This window comes from Lissotriton vulgaris, chromosome 4_1, assembly GCF_964263255.1.
Source record: "Lissotriton vulgaris chromosome 4_1, aLisVul1.2, whole genome shotgun sequence".
In the NCBI taxonomy this organism is placed as follows: Eukaryota; Metazoa; Chordata; class Amphibia; order Caudata; family Salamandridae; genus Lissotriton; species Lissotriton vulgaris.
In genome coordinates this window covers 1,380,917,676-1,380,944,994 of record NC_141691.1, presented here as the reverse complement: position 1 = coordinate 1,380,944,994, position 27,319 = coordinate 1,380,917,676, and the positions used below count along the sequence as shown (strand labels likewise).

The window sequence follows — 27,319 nt, the reverse complement described above, 5'->3', positions numbered from 1 at the left end:
GTCTGGCTGTGGATATCACGAAGCATCTGTCACCCCAATTGGCCTTTTTTGTTTGTTGAATTTTGAGCAGATGAGCTGAGGAGGAACGAAGTGTTCTTGGATTTTCAAGCGGGCAGAGGGCGTCCTTGAGGAATTTTGGGCCTAAGTTGTTAACAGCTTTATAGGCGATACACAATGCTTTGAATTTTGTACGAATCCTAACGGGGAACCAGTGAAGCTGTTGGATATATGGAGAGCTGGAGGTGAACTTAGGAATGCCCAGTAGGATTCTGGCTGAGGCATTCTGTACTAGCTGGAGCCTGTTAAGAACTTTCTCCTGGGCATTAAGAAGAAGGGCGTTGCAGTAGTCGGTTTTGGCAAAAACCAGAGTACTGATTGAGGTTTTGCCAGCTGAAATGGGAAGGTATGGAAGAAGTTTTTTGATTTTCTTTAGAGTAAAGAAGGAAGTGGAGACTACGGAGTTAACATGATGGTGAAAAGTGAGTCTGTTATCGAAGATAACTCCAAGGTTACGAACCTTGGTGACAGGTTGTGGTGGAGGTCCCATCTCCGTAGGCCACCAATGAGGGGACCAGGTAGGTTCCAATTTCCCGAATGTCATCACCTCTGTCTTATCAGAGTTTAATTTAAGACAGTTTGATGACATCCAGGAACTGATTGCGAGCATTCCTTCTTGGAAGTTTGCAGTGATTGTCGCTCCGTCATTGTGTACGGATAGGACCAATTGGGTATCGTCGGCATAGGTCGTGAGGGCAATGCCGTAAGACTTAATCACCCTCGCTAAGTCTGAAACATATATGTTGAATAAAGTCGGACTTAGCGAGGAGCCCTGTGGTACTCCGCAAGGAAGAGAGAAAGTGGGGGAGGTGAAAGGGCTCATTTTGACTGCCTGTGATCGGTTGGCCAAGAAGGAGGCAAGAAGTTCTTTGGCCTTATACTGAATGCCAATTGCTGAGACACGGTCGATCAGGGTGGCATGATCGACCATGTCGAAGGCTGCGGAGAGATCTAGCAGTACTAGTACTGCCGCTCCTCCTTTGTCCAAAGTCAGTCTTATTTCATCTGCCGCTTTTATTAAAGCGGTTTCGGTTCCATGTCCCTGCCTAAACCCAAATTGGGTTTCATCCAGTAAATTGTTTTCATCTATGAATTTCGAAAGTTGTATATTCATAGCTTTTTCAAATACTTTTGCTGGGTAAGGGAGACATGCGATGGGTCTATAACTGGATGGGAGGGAGGGGTCAAGGGTGGGTTTTTTCAGGAGTGGCTTAATGATAGCCTTTTTCCAGACTGAGGGATATGAGTCAGTAATGAACATAGCATTGCAAATGTTGGTCAAAGCAGGGGAGATGGCTTCTGGAATAAGGTTAAGAATAGCCGGGGGGCAAGGATCTTGGGGAGATCCTGATTTGGTACTGCAAATTAGACGGTGGACTTGTTCCTTGGTAACAGCTTTGAATACACCGCTCCTTTTCTTTGATCTCCGCTGCGCGTTCTCACAGGCTCCTATCCGCCCACGTGTCTTTTTTTTCTCTACTACGCTTTATTTACTGTATCCTCTCTGGCATAAGGTTAATTCGTGATAGACCTCTGATCACACGACTGACAAGTAAGTGTTGCTGCATTACTCCATGGCAGCCACTCCCGCTAACATTTGTCGGATGTTTTTTTTTAAACGTACTACTTTTCTTTGATAAAACGTTTCTCATTCATTGCTTAAAGAGTATATCCTTGTTCCACACTAAACTGCTGAAACATGCTTAAATACGGACTATTATGGTTTGTTTTCTGCATCTTCTCTGGCCTAAGGTTAATTCGCAGTCTAGAGCGGTTGCGCTCCCTCACGCACATCCTTGATGATCAATTGATCTATCACAGTTAAGAAGTTGTGTCCTCATTCTTATTAACTTTTTTTCTTGATATGCCTCGTATATTGAGTTTGATTAGGTAAACATGCAGTAGGTTGATCCTTCTAAATGAATAGGTGATAACTGTCATGTTAAAACCAGTTGTTTATTTATATCTATTGCGTAAAGTATATGCACCCTCTTTTTTTAAAGTTACAGTTTCCCATATATGTATAAATTAACAAATGTATTGCCTCTGACTTCACTGCAATATTCAATGGAAAGAGAATTACATCGCTATGGATACTGGTTTGGGGGGGCAATTATAGAAACAAAGACTAAAAGTGGTATATTCAAGTTACATTTAGCACTTTAAACAAATGTCTTATAACATGTTGCAATTAATTTTTTTTTTGCAGAATTGAAATGTAAATATGTGATTTTTGTAAAAATCTGAAAATGTGCAGACTAGATGCAGATATTATGTTGTTGGATTGCACAGCTTAGGTATTTTAATCCTTTTAATTCACACAGTGACCATTTGCTTAGTACTATTTGACCCTGCATGTACCTGTCTATCACTGCACATCAATATTACAATGCACACAATAGTTTTATCACCAAATCTAACCCCTCTCGCATCAGTTGCAAGCTTTGCCAGCACTGTGACTTCCCTGCTATCTCTTTCGGTTTCTTTTTGGGCCTAGATACACTCTTCATTAAATCTCTGACCTATAGGCACATTAGGCCTCGTTCTATCTATTGCCCTACCTTTATCTATTGCCCTCACTCTATCTATCTATCACCCTCACTCTATCTATTGCCCTCACTCTATCTATCACCCTCACTCTATCTATTGCCCACACTCTATCTATCTATTGCCCTCACTCTATCTATTGCCCTCATTCTACCTATCTATTGCACGCACTCTATCTATCGCACTCACTCTATCTATCGCACTCACTATATCTATCACACTCATTCTATCTATCACCCTCACTCTATCTATCGCCCTCACTCTATCTATCTATCTATCTATCTATCGTACTCACTCCCTCTATCTGTCTATCGCCCTCCCTCTATCTATCTATCGCCTTCCCTATATCTATCTATCGCCCTCACTCTATCTATCGATCGCACTCACTCTATCTATCGCATCACCACAGCATCACTCAGCACCACCACAGCATCACTCAGGGGCACCACAACATCACTATGTGCTACAACAGCATCACTGAACGCCACAGAATCACTCAGCGTCACCACAGCAACAATCTGTGCAACCATTCAACAACAACTGGTTCAAATATGTTCTCTCAATTTTTCAAGCTTAATTACAAATGTCACAAAAAGATGTTAATATTTCTCTTCGGTTCTTGGATTTTCGTCACAATAAAATACACTGAACATAATCTTCACTAAAGTTATTTACAAAAGTTTAAGCTATTGCCATTATAAATTACAATAACTTTTATTTAAGTATTAATTATAAAAAAAATTAAAATCAATTGTTATTTGTAATTTCAATACATCTAAGTCACGTAAATACAACACATATTGCATTACAAATGCTATAGGTGTCACATTTGCGAAAGTTATAACTATTGGCATTGTAAATGACAAAGCTCTTAATTTCGCTATTTTCAAAACACCTAAATTAAAAAATTGGCATTTACAATACCAATAGCTCAAACTTTCCTAATGCGAGACCTATTGCATTGCAAATGCTTGTTTAGGGTTGTCACAGCAGGAATATGCCCAGGTATCAAAGGGTGTAATATTGTGTAAACTCATTTTGTTTGATTGACCTGTTCCGGTTTTTTATCTAAATAGCCTAGTTTGCATTTTAATATGTATTTAGTAGTTGTATTCTGTACTTTTATGGTTCAATGAACTGAAACAGTTACTTGCATTATTGCAAGGCAGCACACAGTGCTGCCTTGTGTTACCTTGAATTGGGTAGGCGTTCTATTTATTTATTTATAGGCTTATATAGCGCTGGAATCGACTCCCGAAGGAGTATCTCTGCGCTTGGTTCACCTAGCAGGTAGAAAGTAATGCTCTTAAGATCTAGAAAGGAGCTACATTTGAAACAAGAAAGTTTTCAACAATTTCCTAAATGCCAGATGATTAGTACAAAGCCTGAGGGTGGAAGTTCTATGGGTGGAACATGAGCGTTCGTTCCCATGCATCCACCCATGGACTTTGGCGCATTCCCAAATTTACCACAAGCTAGTAAAGCTGGGAATGCATCAACAAGCTATGTCTTCCAAAGTGAGGCGTAATGAGGAGGAATATGATTCTAAGGATTGTTTTTCTGCAGGAAGCCATGCCTTCCTGCACAAAACAATCTTATCTGTAATGCAGGCACCCTTGCACCATGGTGCAAGGGTGCCTGCATTGGCGCTAGCAGCCTCAAGTGAGCCAGTACAGGGAGAGAGCTGATAAGAATCATTTGTTAGTACATATGGCGCTTTTCTGTTCTCTCTCATTCATGCAACGCAGCGCAGCAACTTGCCTTGCTGCAACGTGTTGCGTGACTTGTAAGTAAATCTGCCCCTAGATACATGACACTTGGCAGGGCTAGATGATGTGGATACCATATATGACCTTTCAGAGCTAGTGTGGACTGGTTCTCTTTCAAATGCCATTTCCAGTTTGCTCACCAGACATGGACTTTGTGCAAAATGATGTTCCTCACAGCAAATGCAAATTGGACTGGTTCCAAGCAAGAGTACCCTTAAGAGGGGCAAAATGAAGTGTGAGATCTCTGCATCTGGCTGTCATCAGCCTTTCTGAAGCAGTAATCAGTCAGAGAAATGGGCAGGCCTAGCCTAGAAACATCCTCACCTTGAACAGGAAAGAAGGCTTCAATCCCATCCTTGAACCCTATTACCCACCAAATGGCAGTGCTCATAAAAAGGTAGTCAGGAGTCCTCTTCTAAAAAGTCCCTTGTGGGATTTGTAAAAGAAGTCTTGTCTCCATCCTACTAACTTCAGTATCTGGGTCGCCACCCTCCAGCCACAGGAACAGAGACAATACATGTGCACTGTTTTGGAAAGTTATCCTTGCCATCCATCTTGTGTCATGCCAAACCAAGAGCTTCCAAAATGGGTCACACTGCTCCTAGTATTCATCAACACACATACACAGCGTCCTATTACAAACACATGTACTGCCTGCACCACACACACACTTGACGCGCACATGGGTAAAAGTGCATGGAAATGTCTGGCTTTCACATGACAGCAGAACTTTACATAAGAGGGAACAGTAGCTCACTCTCTCACTGACACAAGAAAATAGTCCTGTCACACTACTGAGTTTAAAACATAGTATTCTTTCACTACCACTTTAGGTGATTTTCCCACACCATGGACAGTAGTCCACTGCCTCCTAAAAAGGGATGCTTAGTGCGTCCGTTTAGTTCACATGACAGCGCTAAGGCTTTCTGCATATGTTAGTTTAGCATGATGCTTTGGCTAAAATAAATGGCAGACCAAGAGTTTCATATGTAGTTTGGCTCTCAGGGCAAGAGATACATGCCTGTTTACAGGGGACATTCTCTACCTATCAGTACCAGTGCAGGTTTATCTCTCCTACGCTAGAAGATGATTTGGGCTTATGTTGTACATTTCAAGGAGCAAGACTTCATTCCAATGTGGGGTGGGGGATTGGCCAATAAAGCAGAGGCATGATGATAGTAACACCGATGGCAATATAAATAGTAAATATGCACATAAGTTAGAACGATAAATAAAATTAACATAAAATGGAACAGAGCCAAACAACAGATGGTAAATAAATCTAAACATCAAGTCTTTCAAGTGAGTTCTAGTAGTCCATTGCCTACAAATGAGTCACAAATTAATGGAAAGACCATTAAAATAGATAAAATGTGAGCAATTTACAAAAAGAGAAGAGGGACTACACACATAAAATCCAATGAAATCCAAAAGACTGGTTGTCATAGAAGGATCACTCTGGCATGCCAGAGTCAAGGAATCTCCAGCCACAGTGGTGAAAAACGAGACGTCATTGTGCCTCCCTACCCCCACGTTTACAGACAGTGAACCCATGATTGGGTGTTCAGAGCAGTTTAAACTATTTAGTCTTACAATCAAGAAGACTGGAAAATAACTGGAATGAAACTTTGGCTCAGACAGAAACTGTGCAACTTTCATATTGGTTTGACTCACCAGTAGCTTTGGGTGAAAGAGCTGTTGTGTATTCTCCTTGAAGTGCAAGTGGGCCTGCTACAGCTGGCAGTCCAGGTGGGCCAGGAGGGCCTTGAGGTCCAGGCAAGCCTGGAATTCCAGGTGGGCCAGTTAATCCTCGCGGCCCTGGAAGCCCTGGTTCTCCGACTTGACCTGTTAGTCCTTGTAATCCAATTGGTCCTGGAGGTCCCGGCATGCCATCTGTTCCAATTAATCCTGGTGGACCTGGTACACCTTTCTCTCCGGGCGGACCATTCTTTCCTGTTGAGCCCTTTGGACCCTTGTTACCTGGTGATCCCCTTGAGCCTTTGACTCCCTTGTCGCCTGGTGGTCCCATGGGTCCAGGTGGGCCCCTGTCACCTACCGGCCCTGGAGGGCCTGAGTCTCCTTTGTCTCCTCTTTGTCCCTTGAGGCCGGTTGGTCCAATGGGTCCTGGTGATCCTTTGTCACCTTTGGGGCCCCGTGGACCAGGTGGACCTGAAATGATAGGAGCAATGATCACAATATCTTATTAGTCTGTTAGATGCATCCTGATAAATTAGATACATTAACTGGTTTATCAAATAAACAATGTTACACATAAGGGCATAACAGGTTAAATATGGTATAATTAAATAGACTGGAGTTCAGTAAAAGCACAGCGGTACTGTTATTGGACACAGGCATGTATATATGCTTTCAGTTGCTCTCATTAATTTTTAATTGGTATTAAATTGGTTATAAAGCTCATAACAATAAGGTGGGAGTCAGTCGTGGAGCAGAGCAGGCCTGTGGTTTATTGACGTATTTTGGCACCTATATACAATTTAATTCCATTCTACGGATTTTCATTACATTAGTCTCTATTCTAGTTTATCAATTGGGCCTCATCCACTTGGGAATGGCGTTGGTTACTACTTACTGTATATCGGACTGCCTGCAAAGCTATTGTTAATGGATTTAATTATAAGGACAGTAGGTGCTCTTTTCTTCAATTGAGTTGGTAGGTCTAGTCTCAACTGTGCAAATTCTGCATGAACCTATGCTTATTTTCTCTGGGCTACTGGTCCCAACTTCTCATCCAGGATGATTGAGTCCTTGGTATTACAGAGTCAGAATATTCTTCTCAGTTGGGAGGAAGGCAGATTTGGTCAGGATTGTTATGTTATGTGATAGACTCTTGTATAGGTCAGCGACTCTCTCCCGGAGGAGTATCTCGGTGCTTGCTATTAGACGGCTTCAGAGTGGAATCAAAACAACTAGGTTTTTAGGAGTTTTTTAAACTTGGGGAGGTCAGGTGTGAATGTACAGGGGGAGTTTGTTCCAGCGCAATGGAGCAAGGCAAGAAAAAGATTGACCCACAAATCTGCAGCGCAAATGCACAGGATCATTAAAAATGCTTTGTTTGTGGACTACAATCTAATGGGTTGGTAGTGGAGAAGTTTGGAATGTAGGTAGGTGGGTAGTGAGTACCTTAGTACTTTATGGGTCAGGCAGCAAAGTTTGGAAATAATACGTTTTCTGATACGCAACCAATGTAAGGCTTTTAGGATAGGCGAGGAAGAAGATCCTGAGGGAAGTTTGCATATCAGTCATGCTGCAGTAGCCTGCACTACCTGCACTTTAGACAACAGGGTGTCCTTAGTAGCCACTAGCAGGGCATTTCCATAGTTGAGGTGTCTGGTGATTAGTGCCTGTGCCAAGGTCTTTCTGAAAGTTGAAGGAAGCCAGGGTAAACTTTTTTTTATCAGACGCATAGTGGCAGAGCACGTACCACAAATAGTGCTAACATGGTCTTTCATAGAAAGGGTTTGATCAAGCTTGATACGCAGGTTCTTTACAAGTAGTTTTGGAATTAGGGTAGGGCCGAAATTCCATGGGATACCAGTCTGACAACCAGAGCTCCAGACTGGAGTGGGAACAGTAAATGTTATGCCTCTGTAGTACATTGTTTTTACAAGTGTTGCACAGACAAGAGTGGCAATAATAAATCATACCCGTCCAAAGTCTAACGCCTTTCCTATTGTTGCATGGACTGGAGTTGGAATAGTAAATTTAACCCCTCTGAAGTCCAACCTTTTCCCTGTTGTTGCACAGACTGGAGTGGGATTAGTAAATGTAACCTCTCCGCAGTACAACACTTTCCCTACTGTAGCACAGCCTGGATTGGAAATACTAAATATTACCCCTCCAAAGTCTAACGCATTCACTACTGTTGTATAGACTGTTGAGGGAATATTAAATTTAACTCGTACGAAGTCCAAAGCTTTCCGTACTCTTTATAGTATTTTTCGTAAATGTGTTTTTGGAGTTTAGTTACTGTTTAAATTAGTTACAATACTTTTGTTATTGAATTGTTTATATTTTGTTATCGATACATATTAGTGGAATGTATTTAATTTATATTAAATTTACATTATATTAAATGCATACATTAAAATATTTAAGATTCACTACTTTAAAATCTATATTAAAAACTCGATCTTTTTGTACTTACTATAGGGTCACGATATTTTGGTAAATGATATTTTTGACATGATATTTGCGTCATATTGTTTATCTCAATCTTGTGTCAGTGATCTGCTGTCTTGAGGACATGCAGAATAACATTAATGTAACTGTGCTTCTTGCCTCTTAAAATGGCAAAGGTGACAATGTAATATTATTTTGATATGGTCAGAGCTCAATTAATTAGCCTGTGTGGGACCATCTGCAGTTGTTCAGAGACATCATAAGGGGATAGTGCAGGCCTGTAGTGCTGGTGGGGCATCTGTAGTTAATCAGAGAACTTGTTTGAGTTTGTGGAACATAGAAAGGATTCAATCTTCATTTAGGCAGTTGACGATTAAGTTGACGATTAATGGATTGACCCTGTCCTGAAATTGTTGTGGAGCGTTATTGATCTCTTATCAACTAAATGGTTTTTGACAAGTCAATGTATCAGAGTCTAATTTGACATGTTGGGTGCCCACTTTCAATCTTGTTTCTTCAATCTATGTTAGTTTGTCAAAACAGTTAGAATACCCTTGATGTACAGCCTCTCACCAACTATGCTATCAGAGAGACTTCATTCAAATAGTGTACAAGTGTAAAACATAACAGTGTTAATGTTGAGTCAAATTATCCCATTTCAGCTCATCATATTACCACTCCTTGAGCTGAGCTGGCTTACTTGAATCTTCAGATAAATACATTATAGACAAGTTGTGCACTATAACAATATATAGTCATCCTGTAGCAAAACGGGTTCCTTTGTTTATTTAGCCTGCAGTGATTTAGTTAGAAGCCTCCTAGTATCAAAGGTTTGACTACATACCTTTGCGGGTGGTTTATTTGTTGATTTGGGGAATATTGAATTCTTTGCTGCCTGAACTGACTTTTTCTCACTTGATTTCAGAAGTAAATATTTTCAGTGCCTATACTTAATGAAATGGGTGTGCATATAGGCTGTCAGCGCTGGTGTGATCCCAATGGGACGTTTCCTGACTTGCATGGGATGCTGCTACAAAGAGGTGGTGCACAACTAGCGTACCCCCTTGGGATGGAGGTCTTGTGATTTTTCCTGCCATTCCAATACAGGCGGGTTCACTCTTTCCCTGTACCAGTTTGCAGGGGATCCTAGCCTCCATCTCAAATGAGTGCCGAACCCTCAGGATTGGGAGATGGAATGGAAATGTCAAACCATCAGTTTACCTTTCTACCAATGCTGCACTGTTCCAGTGTAGGCGCGACTTTGCTCCTGCACTGGGACACTAAATCTTTTCTTCATAATGTGGTACAATGGGGGCGTGGCTTGGACGGTAATACGGACGGGTGCCTAGGTCCGTTGCCTCCATAGCCCCGAGGCACATAGCGGCGAATTAAGCTCAGCCAAACGAGTTCGATCCAAGAACAAAGAACAGCCACCAACTTCGGAAGACCTGGGGAACAAGAAGAGCCCACCAAGAGCCCTCATAGGCAAAAGAAGACGAAGTACGGGCCGTTCTCCTCTCCCGAAGTTTGGGAAGACGCAGCCCAACCAAGATGGCGATCGAGTAGACGGGAGGTGGAGGAGGCGAGTGCTGATAGTGGCCCCGCGAGCGACCCGCAACCCACAAGACCCAGCCAGCACCCTCCCGCCACCACAGCCACGCATACTGCCCAGCGCAACCCACAAAGAAAGAACAGGCGACACAAAAGAACGCCGGGCACACAGACTGTGAAAATCCGATGAAAGGCGAAAGCGAAACTAGAAACGAACCATGGGCGCCGCCATCTTACCTGCAACAGCCGCACCTATATGGCTCTGCTCCCCCTCAACCACAAAGCATAGGGGGCGGACCCCCCCCCCCCCCCCTCCCGCCGGAGAAAGCGCTGAGCAAGGCAAAACCTCCGGAGCCCTGCAGGACCCACAGAGACAGCCGGGAGAGCGCAAGCCATAACGGGAAACCGGGTGAGCACAGGGTGAGAAAATAAAACCGAAAGCAGCGCCGGGGGCGGCCATCTTGCGATCTCACACCTCCTCTTCAAACGAAAAAGAGGAAACAACGCACTGGCCTTAAAACGATCAACAAGGCTACGGAAGCCCCCCACGAAAATTGAGCACCCACGACCACAAGCTCCTGCAACGGACACGGCCCAACCACAGCCCATGCATCATCCGAAAACGGGCTAAACAAAGCGCAATAGAGCCCAGACCTCCCCTCAGAAACGAGAACGCATAACATACTACGCCGTAAGGTGGGGAGATCAGAACATACCAGAACATCAAGAATATTAAGAGAGGGGACGAAGAAGGAAGGGGTCAATAAGAGACAATAAGAAGCAGGTAGCCACGGTGCATCACAACACACAAGAAGGTGCGCCACTTTTGAGGAGCTGGCAGGTACAAAAGCAAAGACGAGGACGAGGAGTATCAGAGAACCCAGCAGGTATAGAACCCACCACACAATCTCAACACCAAGAGGTGAACCAAACAAGGCCCTAACCTCGCTCCGAAAGGAGGGCAGACTAGGCTGTTTCCAATCAAGAAGAGGCCTAGACACTATGGCGGGACAGGAGGGGAACCCTTCAATGACACCAAAAAGCACAGGAAAGACACACCAGAATCACCCCTGAAACAAAGGAACGAAACAACCCTGGACATGATCCTAAAGAGGGTGAATGAAGGCAACGAGGTGGCCAAGTCAACAAAGTAACCATCGACAACATGCAGCTTGAACTAGCAGCAATAAGAGCCAACCTACACAACACGAACACCAGGATAGAGGCAGCAGAAAAACGCATCAGCGACATTGAGGACGTAACGCTAAAAAGCAACAAATCGCTAGCAGAGAACACCAAGATCACAAAAGTCCTCCAAAAACAGCTGGCAGAGCAGGACGATCGAGCAAGGATAGGAAACATCCGCATCCTTGGGATCCCTGAGGGCGCAGAGGACAAAGTCGGCGCCTGTACAACCCTGCTTGAAGAAATAATACCGCAACTAACTGGCCTCAAATTCGATAGACAATTTGAAATAGACAAGGCCTACAGAGTGCCGGCTTTGAAACCACCGCAGGGCAAAGGACCACGGCCAATAATATGCAGTCCGCGGAGATCAAACCATACAGAGGCGATCTTCACTTTTGCTCGGAAAAACCCGAACCTGAGATGGGAAAGCAACAAAATAATCCTCACGCAGGACTTCTCGAGACAAACAGTGGAAACCAGGAAGGGTTTCCTATCACTGAGAGACACGCTACGCAGAAACAACATCACCTTCAGCTTCGCGGGCCCAGCGAGATTCAAAATCTCTCACAAATGGAGAACACTGACTTTCGACGACCCAAACGACCTAAGGAAGTACATCCAAGGCCCGCCAACAGAGGACATGGAGGCCCAGAACCTAGGAGCGGCAAAAAGAAGCGCATCACCAGATAATGCAGAGAAGTCGGAGTGAAGGCTAAAGGAAGCGTCTACCAGACTCAGGACCCTAACGAACAGTGCTACCTCTCTACCGATCTACCTCATTCCTTCTACCTCTTGACGCATCTGCGCTAGGTTTATACATAGCCAACCAAGCTACCTCACAACAGATCTACCTCACAACGTAACTACCGCTAGATGCGAGGAACCGGACGTGCACACAAAGGAGAACTGAGGAAGTCTCACATATATCCTTTATGTTATGCCGATTTGTTTACAGGGCGCGTCACGACAGAACTTGGGAAGAACTCAACACTGTGCCTTGTAGGAAATGGGGCAGGGAACTTTGCTGTCGAACACCCACTCAGCCAGCAGCGGGGGAGGGGGAAGCGTGGGATGGGGGCTAGGGGGGAGGAGGGGACACCGGGTACAGCTATATGGGCTTCCTACATCTACTAATCTATTTTTCACTTTCCTTCTCTTCATCACCTACCCAATACTTGGGGGTGAACACAAACAACCAACAAACAGCATGGACAGGCCACACCGCCACAAAGAAGGGGGCACAGTAAGGACAAAAAGGACATGCAACCTTGCACTAATACAAACCAACACACACAGAGTAACACAAACTAAGCGCGACACGCAACACATAGGATGACACACACCCAACAAGGTCAGCTCCTAGCCAATATCAAAGTAGTCTCCTTCAATGTTAAAGGACTCAACCACCCGGTCAAAAGAAGGAAGGTCATAGAGTACCTAGCCAAGCTAAAAAGCGACGTGTGTGTCCTCCAGGAGACTAAACTATCTGCCGATGACGCAAAGCGGCTCAAAGCAAACTGGATAGACCAATCAATAGGCTCACCAGCTTGCCACAAAAAGAGAGGGGTTATCACACTGATAAACAAAAAGGCCAAACTAACACTGCTAGACTCCTACGCCGATGAAGAAGGGAGAGTCCTAATAACCAGCCTGACCAGGGGGGAGGAGACAACACACATAGCAAACATCTAAGGGCCAAACACAGAGGACAGGGCTTTTTGGACAAAGGTTGAAGACAAACTGAGCAAACTTCCACAAGACGATCTCCTAATAGTCGCGGGAGACCTAAACCAAGTCCTAGACCAGGCGACAGATAGACACCCACAAAGGCCTAGCCACAGCTCGCAGGGGGAAAATATTCTTAAAAACTTGTGCGCCAAGCTCCGACTTAGGGACCCATGGAGACTCCAAAACCCAGACGCCAGAGACTACACTTTCTACTCCCATCCCCACCACTCCTACAGCCGGATCGACTACATTCTAATCTCGGAATCACACACTCACCTCATAGATCAAACAGAAATAGCACCAAGGTCAATCTCGGAACACTCACAGATCAGCCTAACACTGTCAGGGAGGCACAACGAACAAATTACGCGCAGATGGAGGCTCAATGATGACCTCCTCAGAAACAGGACCATTACAGCAGAGATAGAGGACTCCATACGAGACTACCTAGAACATAACGACAACCCAGACACTGATAGGGGCATCCTCTGGGATGCCTTGAAAGGCACCATCAAGGGGAAACTACTCTCCATCAAAGGAAGAATGAATAGAGAGAGAAACAAGAAGATCACAGAACTCGAGAAAGAGATAAAAGACCTGGAGACAGGCCACATAGCAAACTTAGAAGACAGGAACACTCTCACAACACTAACAAAAAAGAAAAACGAGCTGAACAAAATCCTGAGCGAGAGAGCAGGAACCTGGCTGAACAAATACAAGGCCCTCAATCTGTGCACTGCTAATAGAGCTGGGAAAGCACGTGCCTCCTATCTAAAAAACAAGCAAAGGCAGCATGCAGTAGCCGCTGTCACAGAGTCTAAAAACAAATCACAAACCGCAAACAAAGAGATCCTCAGGGTTTTCAAAGAATTCTATGGAGAGCTATACAGGGAGGACCAGAACCTCAACGAAGATGGCGGAGCCAAGCTCCTAGATAAGATCCCCCTGCCCGCACTCACAGAGATACAGAGAGGAACACTAGAACTAGACATCACGGGCGACGAAATAGAAAAGGCAGTAGCGAGCCTTAAGGACAACAAAGCCCCAGGCCCAGATGGATATACAGCGAGATTCTACAAGCAATTCCTACCCTTAATTAGACCAACAATGGTAGAAGTGTTCACAAACTGCATCCAAAAAGGGAGAATGACACCCACAATGGCGGAAGCCAATATTATAGTGATCCCGAAGGAAGGTAAAGACCCACAACACCCCAAGAACTACGGGCCAATCTCCCTAATCAACGTGGATTGCAAGATCTATGCGAAGATTTTAGCGACAAGACTAAACAAGTAGGCTACCTCAAAAATAGGATGTCCCACAATAACACTAGACTCCTATCCCACCTAATAAACCATGCCTCCACCAGCAACAATGCAGCAGTCATGATCGCCCTTGACGCAGAAAAAGCCTTCGACAGAGTGTCATGGCCTTTCCTAGATCGCTGCATGCTAAAATTCGGTCTAGGGACTAACTTCAGAAGGATGGTGCTAGCACTCTACAACGAGCCAAAAGCCTGCGTGGTAGTGAACGGTGGAACATCTGAGCCACTCACCCTAGAAAGGGGCATAAGGCAAGGCTGCCCACTCTCTCCAGCCCTCTTCCTACTAGCCCTGGAGCCACTCCTAGCCATGATTAGAAATAACAAAGACATAAGGGCATAAGGGGAATCCCAATCGGGGACGACACAGTTAAACTAGCGGCATACGCGGATGACATCCTCATTACCACTGAAAATCCAGGCCTGTCAATAGCCGCGCTTATGTTCACCAAAGAGGAGTACGCACAGGCCTCAGGATACAAACTCAACAAAGATAAATCGGAATGCAAGCCGCTGAACATACACACAACCAGGGATGTGCTAGGAAACTCAGGGCTGGCTTGGCATAAGAAATTCTTGAAATACCTTGGCCTACACTTCGCGGGGGGGGGATCTCAAGACCACGCTAGACCACAATGAAACGATACTACTGAACAAACTGAAAGGGAGACTAGAGACGTGGTCACCTAGATTTATGAACTGGTGGGGCAGAGTGGAAACAATCAAAATGATGCTAACACCTATGGTTAACTACATGCTCAACAGGCTCCCACTGATCAACACAGAGGACTTTCACAAACGCCTAGACAAAATAATAAACAAATTCCTATGGAGAGACAAGAGACCCAGAATCAGCCTACAAAAACTTAGGCTAAACAAGAGCCTGGGTGGGCTAAACGTAACAAATTTTAAGACATTCCAAACAGCATGTATAGCCAAACAGGGGATTTACTGGCTAGTCCCAAAACAAGACTACACACCAGCATAGTTCTCACTAGAGAAAAGAATCTTAAATGGCCTTGATCCCTTAGCCCTACTTACAGCGAGCAAACACCCCGAAATTGCTAACAATCCCATACTTAAGAATACCAGGAACGCCCTCCTCAAAGTAGACAAGAAAATGGACGCTAGCATTAAGAACATTAGGTGGGAATCGATATGGTTTAAGCCTAAAATAAAGTACAGCGAGAAAACGCTTAACATGGTATACTGGTACAAACATGTCATCTCCACCCCCAACCAACTAAGCAACCAAGACACACATCACCTTCGACACCATAAAACACAGACACAAACTAAACGACATTGAGCTCTACAATTTCCTCAAAATAAAGGTGGCAATCACAAGAGCAGAACTTAACAAAGCGACCCCCCCCCATCCTACAATATGCAGCGAACCTAAATAAGGTAGGTCACCAGACGTCTCACCTCTACAAGCTCCTAAGCCCAGGAACATCCAAACTCAATAACAAAACTTTAGAATACTGGGAGTCACTCCTCCAGAGGCGTCTCACCGGGAGGGAAAAGTCTAACCTCTGGACGTCCGCATCACACAACAAAGTCACCACCACTCTAGCACAAACTAAATTCTGGCTACTACACAAGACATACTGGACCCCTTCCCGCCTAGCGACAATAGGGATACGAGGCAGTGAGGAGTGTTGGAATTGTAACAAACAAAAAGGGGACCTGGCACACCTAATCTTCCACTGCCCTAAGGTCAAACGATTCTGGAACAGAATAAGCGACTTTATAAACAATGCTCTAGGAGCCCGATGCAGGTAATTCCTCTTTACCAACTCTTAAATACCGAATCATACCGATTCGGTATTTAAGAGTAGGTAAATAGGAAGGGGGCAGATGTAGGTAATTCTTATTTTAGAATTACAGAATCTGTAAGATTCGGTATTTACCGAATCGGTATTTCCTATTGATTCCTATGGGCCTTGAAGCCCATAGGAATCAATGGGAACTACCGATTCGGTATTTACCGAATCAGTAAATACCGAATCCTGCAAGGGTGAACGGGGTGTCACTTTGACACCCTGTAGCACCCCAATACCAGGCTTGTGTGCCATGTGGCACACATACATGCCCTAAGGGCGTGTCTGTGTGTCACATGGCACAGGTGTACATGCACAGATGTGCATGTACACCTGAATTTGGTATTTTACCACCCAATTGTATTGGGTGATAAAATACCGAATTCTGAAGGCCTGTAGCACTGTAAACAGTGCTACCTACATCTGGGATTTAACGAATCGGTAAAATTACCGATTCGGTATTTTGCAGAATCTGTAAATTTACTGATTCTGTAAAATAATGGCCCCTACAGCTCAATCACCAAATACCGGTCGGTAACGGCCGAATTCGGCCGTTACCGACCGGTATTTGGTGACCTACATCGGGCCCTAGATCTCTCAATACAGCTAGACTTCCACGGGTTGGCCACGGCCTTCATGGCACCATCAATCCAATCCAAAGAGGACAGAGAGCTGATTGACCTCCTACTCACAGCAGCGGTTAAGACGGTCCTAAATAACTGGAAGGACACGGGAAAAGCATCCTTCAGGGTTTGGTTCAACTGGATCACCTTCCTGCGGGTGGAGGACACCATAACCTCAAACCACACAACAAAAACCTGCACAAAAGGCGAAATGGGGCTCTCCCTAGACAACTACCTGTCCTCACACAAGCCCCCCTAGGCTGTCATCCAAGGGGGATAACACACCCACACGCATCGCAGGCGGAAAGCCTGGCCAACTCCATCGAAAATCGAACAATGTGTTCCTCCCGCTTTCTCACTTTCTCTTTTTCCCACTTTCCTTTCCCCGTCACCTGGGGGTACATACACAGGCCGCTGATAACGCCACAAACCGAGTATACGAATGTAGCACGCATGCTCTCATAAAAGGCCGTATGTAACCCAACCGGCATATAATGTTGTCAAGCTTTTTCCCCCCTCGGGCGACCTATTCTGTACTCCTGTATACTGTACCTTGTATATAAAACTCTTTCTCAATAAATTCACTTGAAATAAAAAAAAATAATGTGGTACAATGACCCTGCCTGCGCTTTGCGCACTCAGTGAAGGGTGTGACACAGCACAGAACTTATCATTGCATCTGCTCTGTAACGTGGCACCTGGCCTTTGAGTCCTTAGCAATCTGCAACAGAAAGCAGGCAGAATAGAAATGTCATTAGTGTTAGTCTAGAGGTGGATGGCGATTAAATCGACGAGTAGACATCTTTGCAAACACATGCAGCTAATTCAAACCATGGAGGACAACACTTTGAGGGACCGAAACTTGCTCATGAGCAAGCCCGGGGGTGAGCAGACGGCACAAAGCGGTCAAAACACCGCGGTGCCATTACGACGTGTCTTTTACAACGCAAGTCGTTACCACAACTTGCGCTGGAGTGCGCTCTAGACTAAGGAATAGTAGATTTACTATTCCAACACCTTCCCTACTGTACGTAGGCTGGAGTTGGAATAGAAAATCTTACTATTCCTAAATCCAGAACCCTACAGCGCAAGTGGTGGTAATGACTTGCGTTGTTAAAGATGCGTTGTGATGTACCGCTATCATTTTGATCGCGTTGTACCATTATACATCCTTCTCCGGGCAGAATAGACCAAGAAAATTTGGAAAACCAGTAGAACATTGATAAGCATGTCCCTACCATATTTCAGACACTGCAAATACTGAAAATGTATAGAAATGTCAAACACAACACATGTAGCAAAGAGTACCGTTGGGAATTTCAAAGGAGGTTTAGAAACAGGGCAAACAGAGTAAAGAAGGTCTTGGAAACATGGTTAACAGCTCTTGAAGAGGATGATGGTGAGGCGTGCTTTTGGAAGTCGGTCTACTTCAAAATTTGGGGAGCAAAAAATTGGGCACAGACAAAGAAGGTACAGAAAGAAGAAATTTCACAAATAGAGCAGAAATCGGGGCTGATTTACATTTTGGCGGATGGTGTTAGTGCCGACTCCATGGCAGAGTACTTTACTCCCGCCATGGGCATGGTTCTCTGCCTGCTAAATTTAGAGATGTCTGCCGGCCCAGTGGACATCTCTTGCATTTACAGAAAGAGCTGTCATGGTGGTTCCTCTAAATGCATTGAAAGTTTGATGGACAGCTCTGTCAGTATGACAGAGCCAACAGTCAAACTTTCAACTTTTCTTTTTCAAAAATAAAATACCAAAGCAGTATTTTTTTCTTGAGAAAAAAAACAAGGCCCCCCTCGCCAATGAGGGCTTTCTCCTAGGGTGAGAGAGGCATTTTGCAGTTTTCACTGCCCCTTACCACCAGGTTTTACCTGACGGTGATGAACAGTGAAAACTGGCCATTTGTTAGCCATTCTAAATAGGATGGGTGGCCACGTGGCCAAACCTACAACTTCCCTTACTCCGTTGGGCCTTCAGAGGTGTATGTAGGCAGCGCAGATGAGGCAGTCTACTCTTCTATCTACTGAAGGTCTGCCCGACAGTAAATTAGGAGTACCCTTTTCCCCAACATCTATCTAAAGCAGGCCCATAGTCCGTGCACATTTGGAAATACCTGTATTTGCATGTGTTAGCTCATTAAAGTCAGGCCTAATGGCTTTGCAATGGTTGATTTTGGTATAAAGTGAATTCTGGAGTGAAATCACACTATAACTCGTCCTAGTGCTTGATTTTCTCACTTGCACTCTCCAACGTTGGTAAGCCACTTATGAGAACAACTCTGCAGACAGTGGTCGGTGGAGTTTTTCTGGAACTCTGTGCTCCAGGTGGAGTAGACAAAATTCCCTAACTCTGGTGGAAGAGCGGACTTTACTACCCACCCCTAGTTATTTGCTGGATTCAGGAGTAGAACTTAGCACAGGAAAATCAATATGTTAGTGCTATGTTTTGTACTGCCCTGTACTCCATTTACTCCGTTAATCTGCCAAATTCTATATCTTGAATAACCTTTAGAATCAATATTGTGAGTCATACAATAATATCCATATACCTACTGTTTTGCACTTAACATAAAGTATAAACAATGTGTCAGTATATAATCACAACCACAGTTCTAGTCATGAGTGTCAAACACCACTGGTTAAATTCACTTTTGTTACTACACAAGCATGAAACCGATATGAGTAATTCTGCAAGAATAATCAATATAAGTGGGGAAATGCGATTCCCACAACTGTCCTATAATAGAAAAGCAGGTAAGATTTAATTTTTGAACCATTTATAAACACTACTATACATTGAGTATGTGTTAAAAATATTGGGCATTTATTGGTATGCCTATCGGTGGAGCATTACATTTCCTGAGGGTAACTGGTTGCAGAATCAACAAGCATTGGCATAGCCAATAGGTCTCGCCTTTGGGACCTTATAAGCGTTTGCTCCTAAGTTCTACAGCCTTGGGATCATGGTAGCCCAGTTAAATGAATTGTGTTGTATTGCACACACCCATTTACTTCGTTATATATGTAGCTAGTGTATTTTATTCCTAGTTTTTACATAGTTCAGTGTGCTAGTCAGGAATGAGGCTGCCTACCCCATGTGTTAATTATGTCTGTAGCAAGTGTACCTGGTCACTTGAAAACCTGACTGCACAGCATTGAATGTATCAAATATTTTTAACCACCAATAAAAAAACAATCTTATTATTCTCAGTCTCTTTCATTTATGAATATTCAGTGTATCAACTATACAATTATTTCATTTTATTTTACATTACTCTTTGACAAAACAAATTGATCTCATCAACATCGAAATCTTCAGAGAAAAATGATAATACAATAAATATTGGCCTATTTTGCAAATTGATATGATCTCTTATCTTTATAATGCATGCCCAATGCATTTCAAAATCGATGTCCCTTCTTCAGGGGCCACTGTAGAATTAGAAAATACTCTTATTAAGTGTATAATAATACTCAGGGCGGTCTCACATTATCGATCACTCCTGATTGTGATTACTGTACTTCAAAAGTGCTGAAAAGTGCACATTTACTTAGCTGTCCTTGTTATGTAAAAGGAAAGCTGACATAGGACTCCCTCTACCAACTGCAAACAGGTGGTTTTGAAAAGAAAAGAACGAAAGTATTGGGCAACCTCGAAAGATTACGAAATTGTAAACCATGATACTGTTTTCACGAAAAACAAGTGCACCCATTTTAAGTGTCTCATGACAACAGGCGAAATGTAGAAAGCATCCAGTGAGCGCAAAGCATTTCCCCACTAAATTCAGGAAAGGGCCACTTACTGATGAAGATACCGAGTGTATGAAAATGCTTTGACAGCTCTATTACACAACCTGCAAAACGGTAAATGTAAGCTTCAACCTTAATTTGAAAGCCACTCTCTGCTAAATCAAATGTGATTCTTTATGTTCAAATAAAATACCTCTGCTCCTGTTTTTTCTCAAAAGCAAACCTATGAAATACTTTGTGTCCGATAAGTATACGATGAACAGACGCTGCTATCACTGCCAAAAAACAGACAACAATCTCTATACATCAATAACCTTCAGGGCATGTTCAGCCAAAAGGAAATATAGTCTGTTCATAAAGAAAGCCATTCTTACCTCCGCTTTAATTTTCGATGTGTTAACAAACGGTCTGCTCTAAACAAGAGATGAGTGTTCTTCCAGCTTGGCACGCCTGAAGAACCGGCGTTTAAAGCTAATAGTAACGGAAAGAGGAATGTTGCGTGCAAAAGTCTGCCTATGCGACACCAAATAGGTCGCCATATTAGAAGTGCTCCTGTGCTCGTGAACTAATGATATGTGACATGGTCGGTAAATCAGAAGATCGAAGCATGAGTTAGTAGGTCTGAATGATTCCACAATAACTACTAAATATCCACTGGGGAGCTTGTAGTGCAAAGCTTCCAACTGAGGTGATATTATGCTCAAATGCGATAAGCTCGTTCAGCTGATATGCATGCGATGTGTGCAAACTGAATAGGAAACTATCTGCAAATACCGCGTGATAAAATACAACAGTTTGTGTGGCCGATAACATTTTTGGGGGGGAATCACAACGTGCCAAGGTGAAAACTAAGTTATCTCCTACACCAGACAAAGAATTGAAAACAAGTACAAGCTGGCGCTGCAGCCGCGAGAGTAAACTATGAGTCTCGCGTCTCTGGAAAAAAAAACAAGCATTGGCCGCGTGGCAGTAAAGCCGTGCGGCCGTGACGAGATCTGCAATAAAAAACAAGCAAAAAAATCCCCCTGGCCCTCACTTACCACATGCCGTCTACCTCCAGCATAAATGGACCCGCTGTCCTGATTCCACATGTGCTGCCGCAGAAAACAGCCTCAGAAGCTGGCAGACAGTCGTGCAGCCCCCAAGCCCATTGGTACCATGCTGCGGTAAATTGGCCACAGAAACGCTGGAGCACGCAGACCGCAAGTCGTCCTGGAGCGCGCCTTGGAAGAGACGCGGGAGGGCAGGAGTGTGACGCCGTGAGCGTGCACGTTGGCGTTCCCTGCGGCCCGCGCGTTCACAGACCGGTGTCTGCTCGTGCACCGGTCTGTGCCACTTGGGGAGGGAAGACAACGACAATAAGGCTCGCTGGTGGCAGCGCTTCGCGCTGCAACGCCAGGCGAGCCCTAAAAAGGCACCTTGATCCAGAAGTGTGGGGGGTTACTGAGGTTTTCCATTCACACTTTAAATTATAATCCTAAATACCTTCTGGCACTTACAGCGAGCTAGCTTTTGGAAGAATGAAACACTTAAAGGGGATTTCTTTTTTGGTGGACACTGTAACTTTAGCGCCCCCTCGCTTCATTGACAACACAATGACATAGGACCCTTTTAATCATTGTGGTGCCTCAGGCACGTCTTGGACAATGATTGTAATAAGGTAGAGAGGGAGGAGGAAGGTGCTACTGCTGAGAAAGGCTGCAACAGCTGTGGGAGGCCTTGACCGGGACAGAGACCTGGGAATGCAGTGACCTTGAGAGTGAGGGGATTGACCGAGAGGATTGACCGAATGCATCGAAAGAACTAAGCTGCTGCCCCGCACGAGATTGGAAATTTAGGAAAAGATGGGGTAAGAGTTTGGCAGTGGTTTGAGGGCGCTGTAATGTTGTAAGGGAAATAGTGAGCTAGATCAAAGAGAGGAGGAAGAAAGGGCAGGTGCCTTCTGGAAGAGGAAAAGGGTTGGCTGGGGACTGATGCTGCACCGAATATGCGACTCAACTCTAAACTTGACTAAAGCCTTTAATGTCACCTTACTCTCCACAACTTCGCAGAAGACTAAGGAACATATTTTCAAACATTTTGCCCTGGGTTAGCCTCACAAAATTGATGCTAACCAGCACAAAATGTTTTTTGGGGAAAGTAACCTAAAAGTAGTGCCAAGCAGCGCAAAGCACTGCTTTGCACTACTTAGTGCCAAGGGGGCGTACATGAGTAATGCTTGGGCATTTCCATGCTACCACTTATGCCTTTTGATGCAAAACCCTACCTACAAAGAATTACAGATAGGGTTTAGCACCAAAAGTTAACGCCATTTCAAAGGAGGCGCTAACAGAAGAAATGTTTTTATTTCTCCTTTCTTTTCCTACTTTACATGTGTGCTGTACTGCACAGCACACATACAAAGTGGGAAAAGCTTTCAAACTTGTCTAGGCATGGTATTTTGTACAGGAAGGATATCCTTCTAGTACAAAACCTATGGTAGACTCACGCACACACCATAGAGCTATGGTGCTAAGGTGAGTGTGTCATGCACGCTAGCTGAAATCAGTGCCAGAGCTAGCGTTGTGTATATTTTTTGAAAATCTGGCCCCATGTGTATTTTCACAAAAATTCGTTTAGTTCCTCAGCCCAATTGTGTGCAAGGCTAAAGAGGACAATCACGCTCTTCATTGTTGCCGCCTATATAGACTCTAACCAGATGGAAAACACCTTCAAAAGTGTCTTCGCAACATAAACACATTCTTCGTCAACATAGCGTTACTTCAAACGTGCAATATTCCTAAAAATAGTTTTGTTAGTTTAAGATACTCTGTCTTAATTAGAGTTTCCACTGCTGTAGTTAAACTTTTGCTAGGTCCACAGCATAATCCTTTTTTTATAAAAAAAAATACACATCTGAATTGATGGCCCATAAGAACATAACGCACTGCATATCAATACCATTTGAAAAATATTCAGAGAATCATATGCATTTAAAAGAAGCAACCTGCCACTCTTCCTACCTGCTGCTTGAGGTGTAACAAGAAACAACTAGGGCTGGCTCTAATCAGTAAGGCTGAGCCTAATAAGCAAAACAACAAAAGAGAAATGCCAGTACTGATACTATAATTCACAAACTCCTTATCAACCAGAAAAAGATATACTTCAAGACTGGGAGGTGCTATTGAATAGCTACTTTATTCTGCAAAATATCTTAAAAGGTACAATAATTTAAACTTTAGTGGGTATAGTCAACACCAAAGAAATTTTGTGACAAGAAAATGAAATAAGGGACACAGCACAAGATAACATGTCAATCAACCAGTCATAAATCAACCATATCACAGTCATACCACAAACATTCATACCTTCATACTGGAGTACTTAACACAGACTGGAGAATTGATACACCAGTGGGGGAAGTAATAAGTCTGCTGTAAACTTGTAGACAATTCGACTCAAAATAATACACTCCTTTAGGTCAAAACAATCAATTATTTCTAAATATTTACAAAAGTGAGTGTACAATTGTCAGGACTAGTGCGATCCGATTATAGCACTAGAACAACCGAAGTGACTAGCGCCGGATTCAACGCCGAAGGATTAGGCGGCTGGACGGACCCCTTCAAACTTGTAAGGCGCCCGTGGCGAAAATAACTTTGATACTTTTGGGATTCAAAAGGAGACGATCTGCCCAGGAGTACTCAGCCTTGGGACCCCTGGTCCCGCTGCATTTGACTCCATTATTCTCCTGCCATTCAGGACACCTTGATACCTTGGATTAAGGTCTTTTTAGGTCGAGCAGACCTAAAAAGCAGGCGAAGCCTGCTTTGTCTGCGAAGACATCTTTTGTTGGCGTGTTCCGATGAATGTGAGACAGGGGATGTGCACGCGCTTTCCATCAGAGATTTCACCTCGTGGGCGAGCACGCCCAGCCCGGCGCCGTGCACATCTCCTGTTCTCAACATTCACCGCAAGTCACCTTCTGGCCATCGCGCGCGTACACACACAGCCACAGCCACACTCAAGCGTGCGCACACACACACGCATGCACAGACACACACACGCACACAGGCACACACACACACACACACGGACTTACGCGCGCGCACACAACCCCCCGCCCTCCCCCCCCCCCACTCACCGGGTTTCTCAGGCTCCTCTCGTCCCGCGGTGGTGGCGGCATTACACATGGACACATTCATTTTCGGTAGGCACCGGGGGATTAAACAACAGGGATTTCCTGGAAGTCCGTCCGAACACAGACTCCCACTGGCTCCTTGCCCATTACACAACTCCTCCCCGCCACATGCACCCAGCTCCCGCTTGCATTCCCGATCTCTCACACACGCCATTGACATTCCGCCGAGTCCCAGGCCTTGGAGCTCAGCTCCTCCGTCACGTCCGGCCCTCGCGCGCCACGGATTTCCTGGTGATTTGTTGCAGCTGAGCTCTCGCCGCTGTCCTCACGGGCTGGCTGGCAGGCCAGGCAGGAAGGCGATAGGGGGAGGGGGCTGAGGGGAGGGGCTCCTCCCCCCGCTTGTCACTGGAGCCCTGCTAATGAGGAGATGGGCTCGAGGATTAACCGCGTTAGGATACAGCCGAGTGACTGGGGTCAGCGCTCAGGCAGAACAGATGATTTTCACAGACTCTTCGCGTTTAGGGCGCGCAGAGGGGACTTATAGAGAAGCGGTGTATTGTGTATCTACGGGTTTTAAGAGCGAGTCCCTGTGTGTGTGTGTGTGTGTGTGTGTGTGTGTGGGCGTAGGTGAATGCTAATGTGTTTAAATGCAAGTGCGCGTGCCTAGGGATGAATGCATGCTTCTTTCTATACGAATGTATTTGCGTTGATGTGTGTACTTCCGTTTGTCTGATTGCCAGTGCGTGTATCATTAAAGCACGACTGTTTGCATGCGTCTCTGCATGCATATGTACTTTGTGTGTTTGCATGTTTTGTGCTAACGTGAGCATGGAGCACATCTGTGCTAGCACATGTCTGTTTTGTATGTGTGATGTCGCGTGTATGTTTGCATTTTGTTTGATCGTTTATGTTTTATCCTTACATGCGCGTGCATTTCAATGTTGTTCTCATGCGCACCATGAGCATTTGTGTGTTGTATGCATTAGGCATTTAAATCGGTGTATGAGTATTTTGTGTGTATGTTGTATTTGTGTCTGCATGCAGCAAGTCTGTGTTTCTGTAAGTAGGGGTCTGGGTTTTATATGTGTATGCCATGTGTGTTGTGCAGGAGTGTCTTTGCAAGTGTGTAGTACTGCCTTTGCACGTATGTTTGTGCGCGAGGGCTTGTGCATTATTCGTTTATGTCTTCGCCCGTGCAGCGCTTAATCCCTTCGGCTTTGGGGGCGCCAAGAGACGGGAGATGGTGCGCAGACTGAGCGGCGACGGCGGTGGACAGACTGAATGTAACAGGCTCACGAAGCCGCCGTGTGCCAGTGGGAATTACACCGGTGGCAGCTGTAATCCCATCCCCGCGCGCCTCCTCTCATCTGCTCAGGTGACAGCCCCAGGGAGGAGGGGGGCGTGCAGTGCGGCGTGGCCGGCTGTTTGTGGAGGGCTCCTTCCCCTAATTAGGCTGGCGGGCCTCGCAAGGCGCTCCTCATTAAGGGGACAGTCGCTCCATGTCGTGTACGTGGTAATGAGAGCCGAACGCTTCCCCTCCTGTACACCGGGCCGAAGGAGTTCTCGGCTCCGGAGAGAGCGACTGAGGGAGCCAGCCTCGAGGTCAAGCCCAGAGTAATGTCGTAAACACCGCTCCGCTCGGGAAAAAATAAGATTCCGCCTCGTGCTTAGCCTTTTCCCCACGTAGCGCGTGCCACTTTCCTGCCTTCCCCACCAGAAGCCGGGCCAGAGTTTTAGCATTGATGCGGAACCCGAGCATTCATTGCCTCCTGCCTTCATATCAAGTTGCAGTCAAACTGAAAGCAAATTATTCCTGTCACCATTTCTGTTCGTCTGCGTTTTAACTGTTTTTAAAGAAAATGTGTGAAACGCATCTCTCAGCGAGAGTCGGGCTTCCTTATCGCTGGAATGTCTGATTACAGAATACCACTTTCCTGCGACAAGCCAACAGCGCGCGCAGGCCATCCAGGGCAAAGCATCTCTCACCCACACATCTAACCACCCTCTTACCCACTCATATCACCATCCTCTCATCCATTTATCCATCCTTTCACCCACTTATTCAATCATCCTCTCACTCATTCATTATTCTATCCACCCAACCATCCATCTTTCACCCATCCACAAATGCATCCTTCTAGCCACCCATCCATCTTTCACCCACTCAGTGTTCATCCTTTCACCCATTCATCCATCCATTCATCTTTTCACCCACTCATACACACATCCTCACAAATGTATCCATGATTTCATGCACCCACTCATCCATATATGCTTTTATCAACCCATTCTTTCACCAGCTCATCCATCCATCCTTTTTCCCTTTTTAGGGCTCGCCCCTATTCCATTCCGTAAGGAATAACCCACAGCAATGCCGAAAGCTTGTTGTTTATAGTCTCAATTTACCACATGTTTATTGTGGCTTTAGTTCAGGGATTACCATAGTAACACGTGTACCCCACTGGGATTTACATGGTCTGTTGGCCACTCGCTCATTATGGCTCCGTCTGAGATGGATTCCCAGTCATGGTGTGCTAGACTGTGGCTTGAGGGCACCGTGAGCCTGTGTTTAATTTTGCTTCATCTTAGATTTACGTAGATATATGTATGCTGCGCTTTGGGTTTGCCTAGCTCTATCTTTAGCTCTTGCGGACTTTATAGTGTGTTCATGAGGTTGTGCAGTAGAGCATGTAG

At 44.8% G+C, this 27,319-nt stretch overlaps 1 protein-coding gene across 1 annotated transcript in view; it reads right to left on the bottom strand.

The window, feature by feature from the left end:
- Nucleotides 1–27,319, bottom strand: part of COLEC12 (collectin subfamily member 12) — a 567,105-nt gene that overhangs the window by 98,466 nt on the left and 441,320 nt on the right. The window contains exon 6 of the mRNA XM_086965616.1: nucleotides 6,048–6,542. Within this exon, the coding sequence (XP_086821742.1) occupies nucleotides 6,048–6,542 (495 nt within the window). The remainder of the gene's footprint in view (nucleotides 1–6,047; nucleotides 6,543–27,319) is intronic.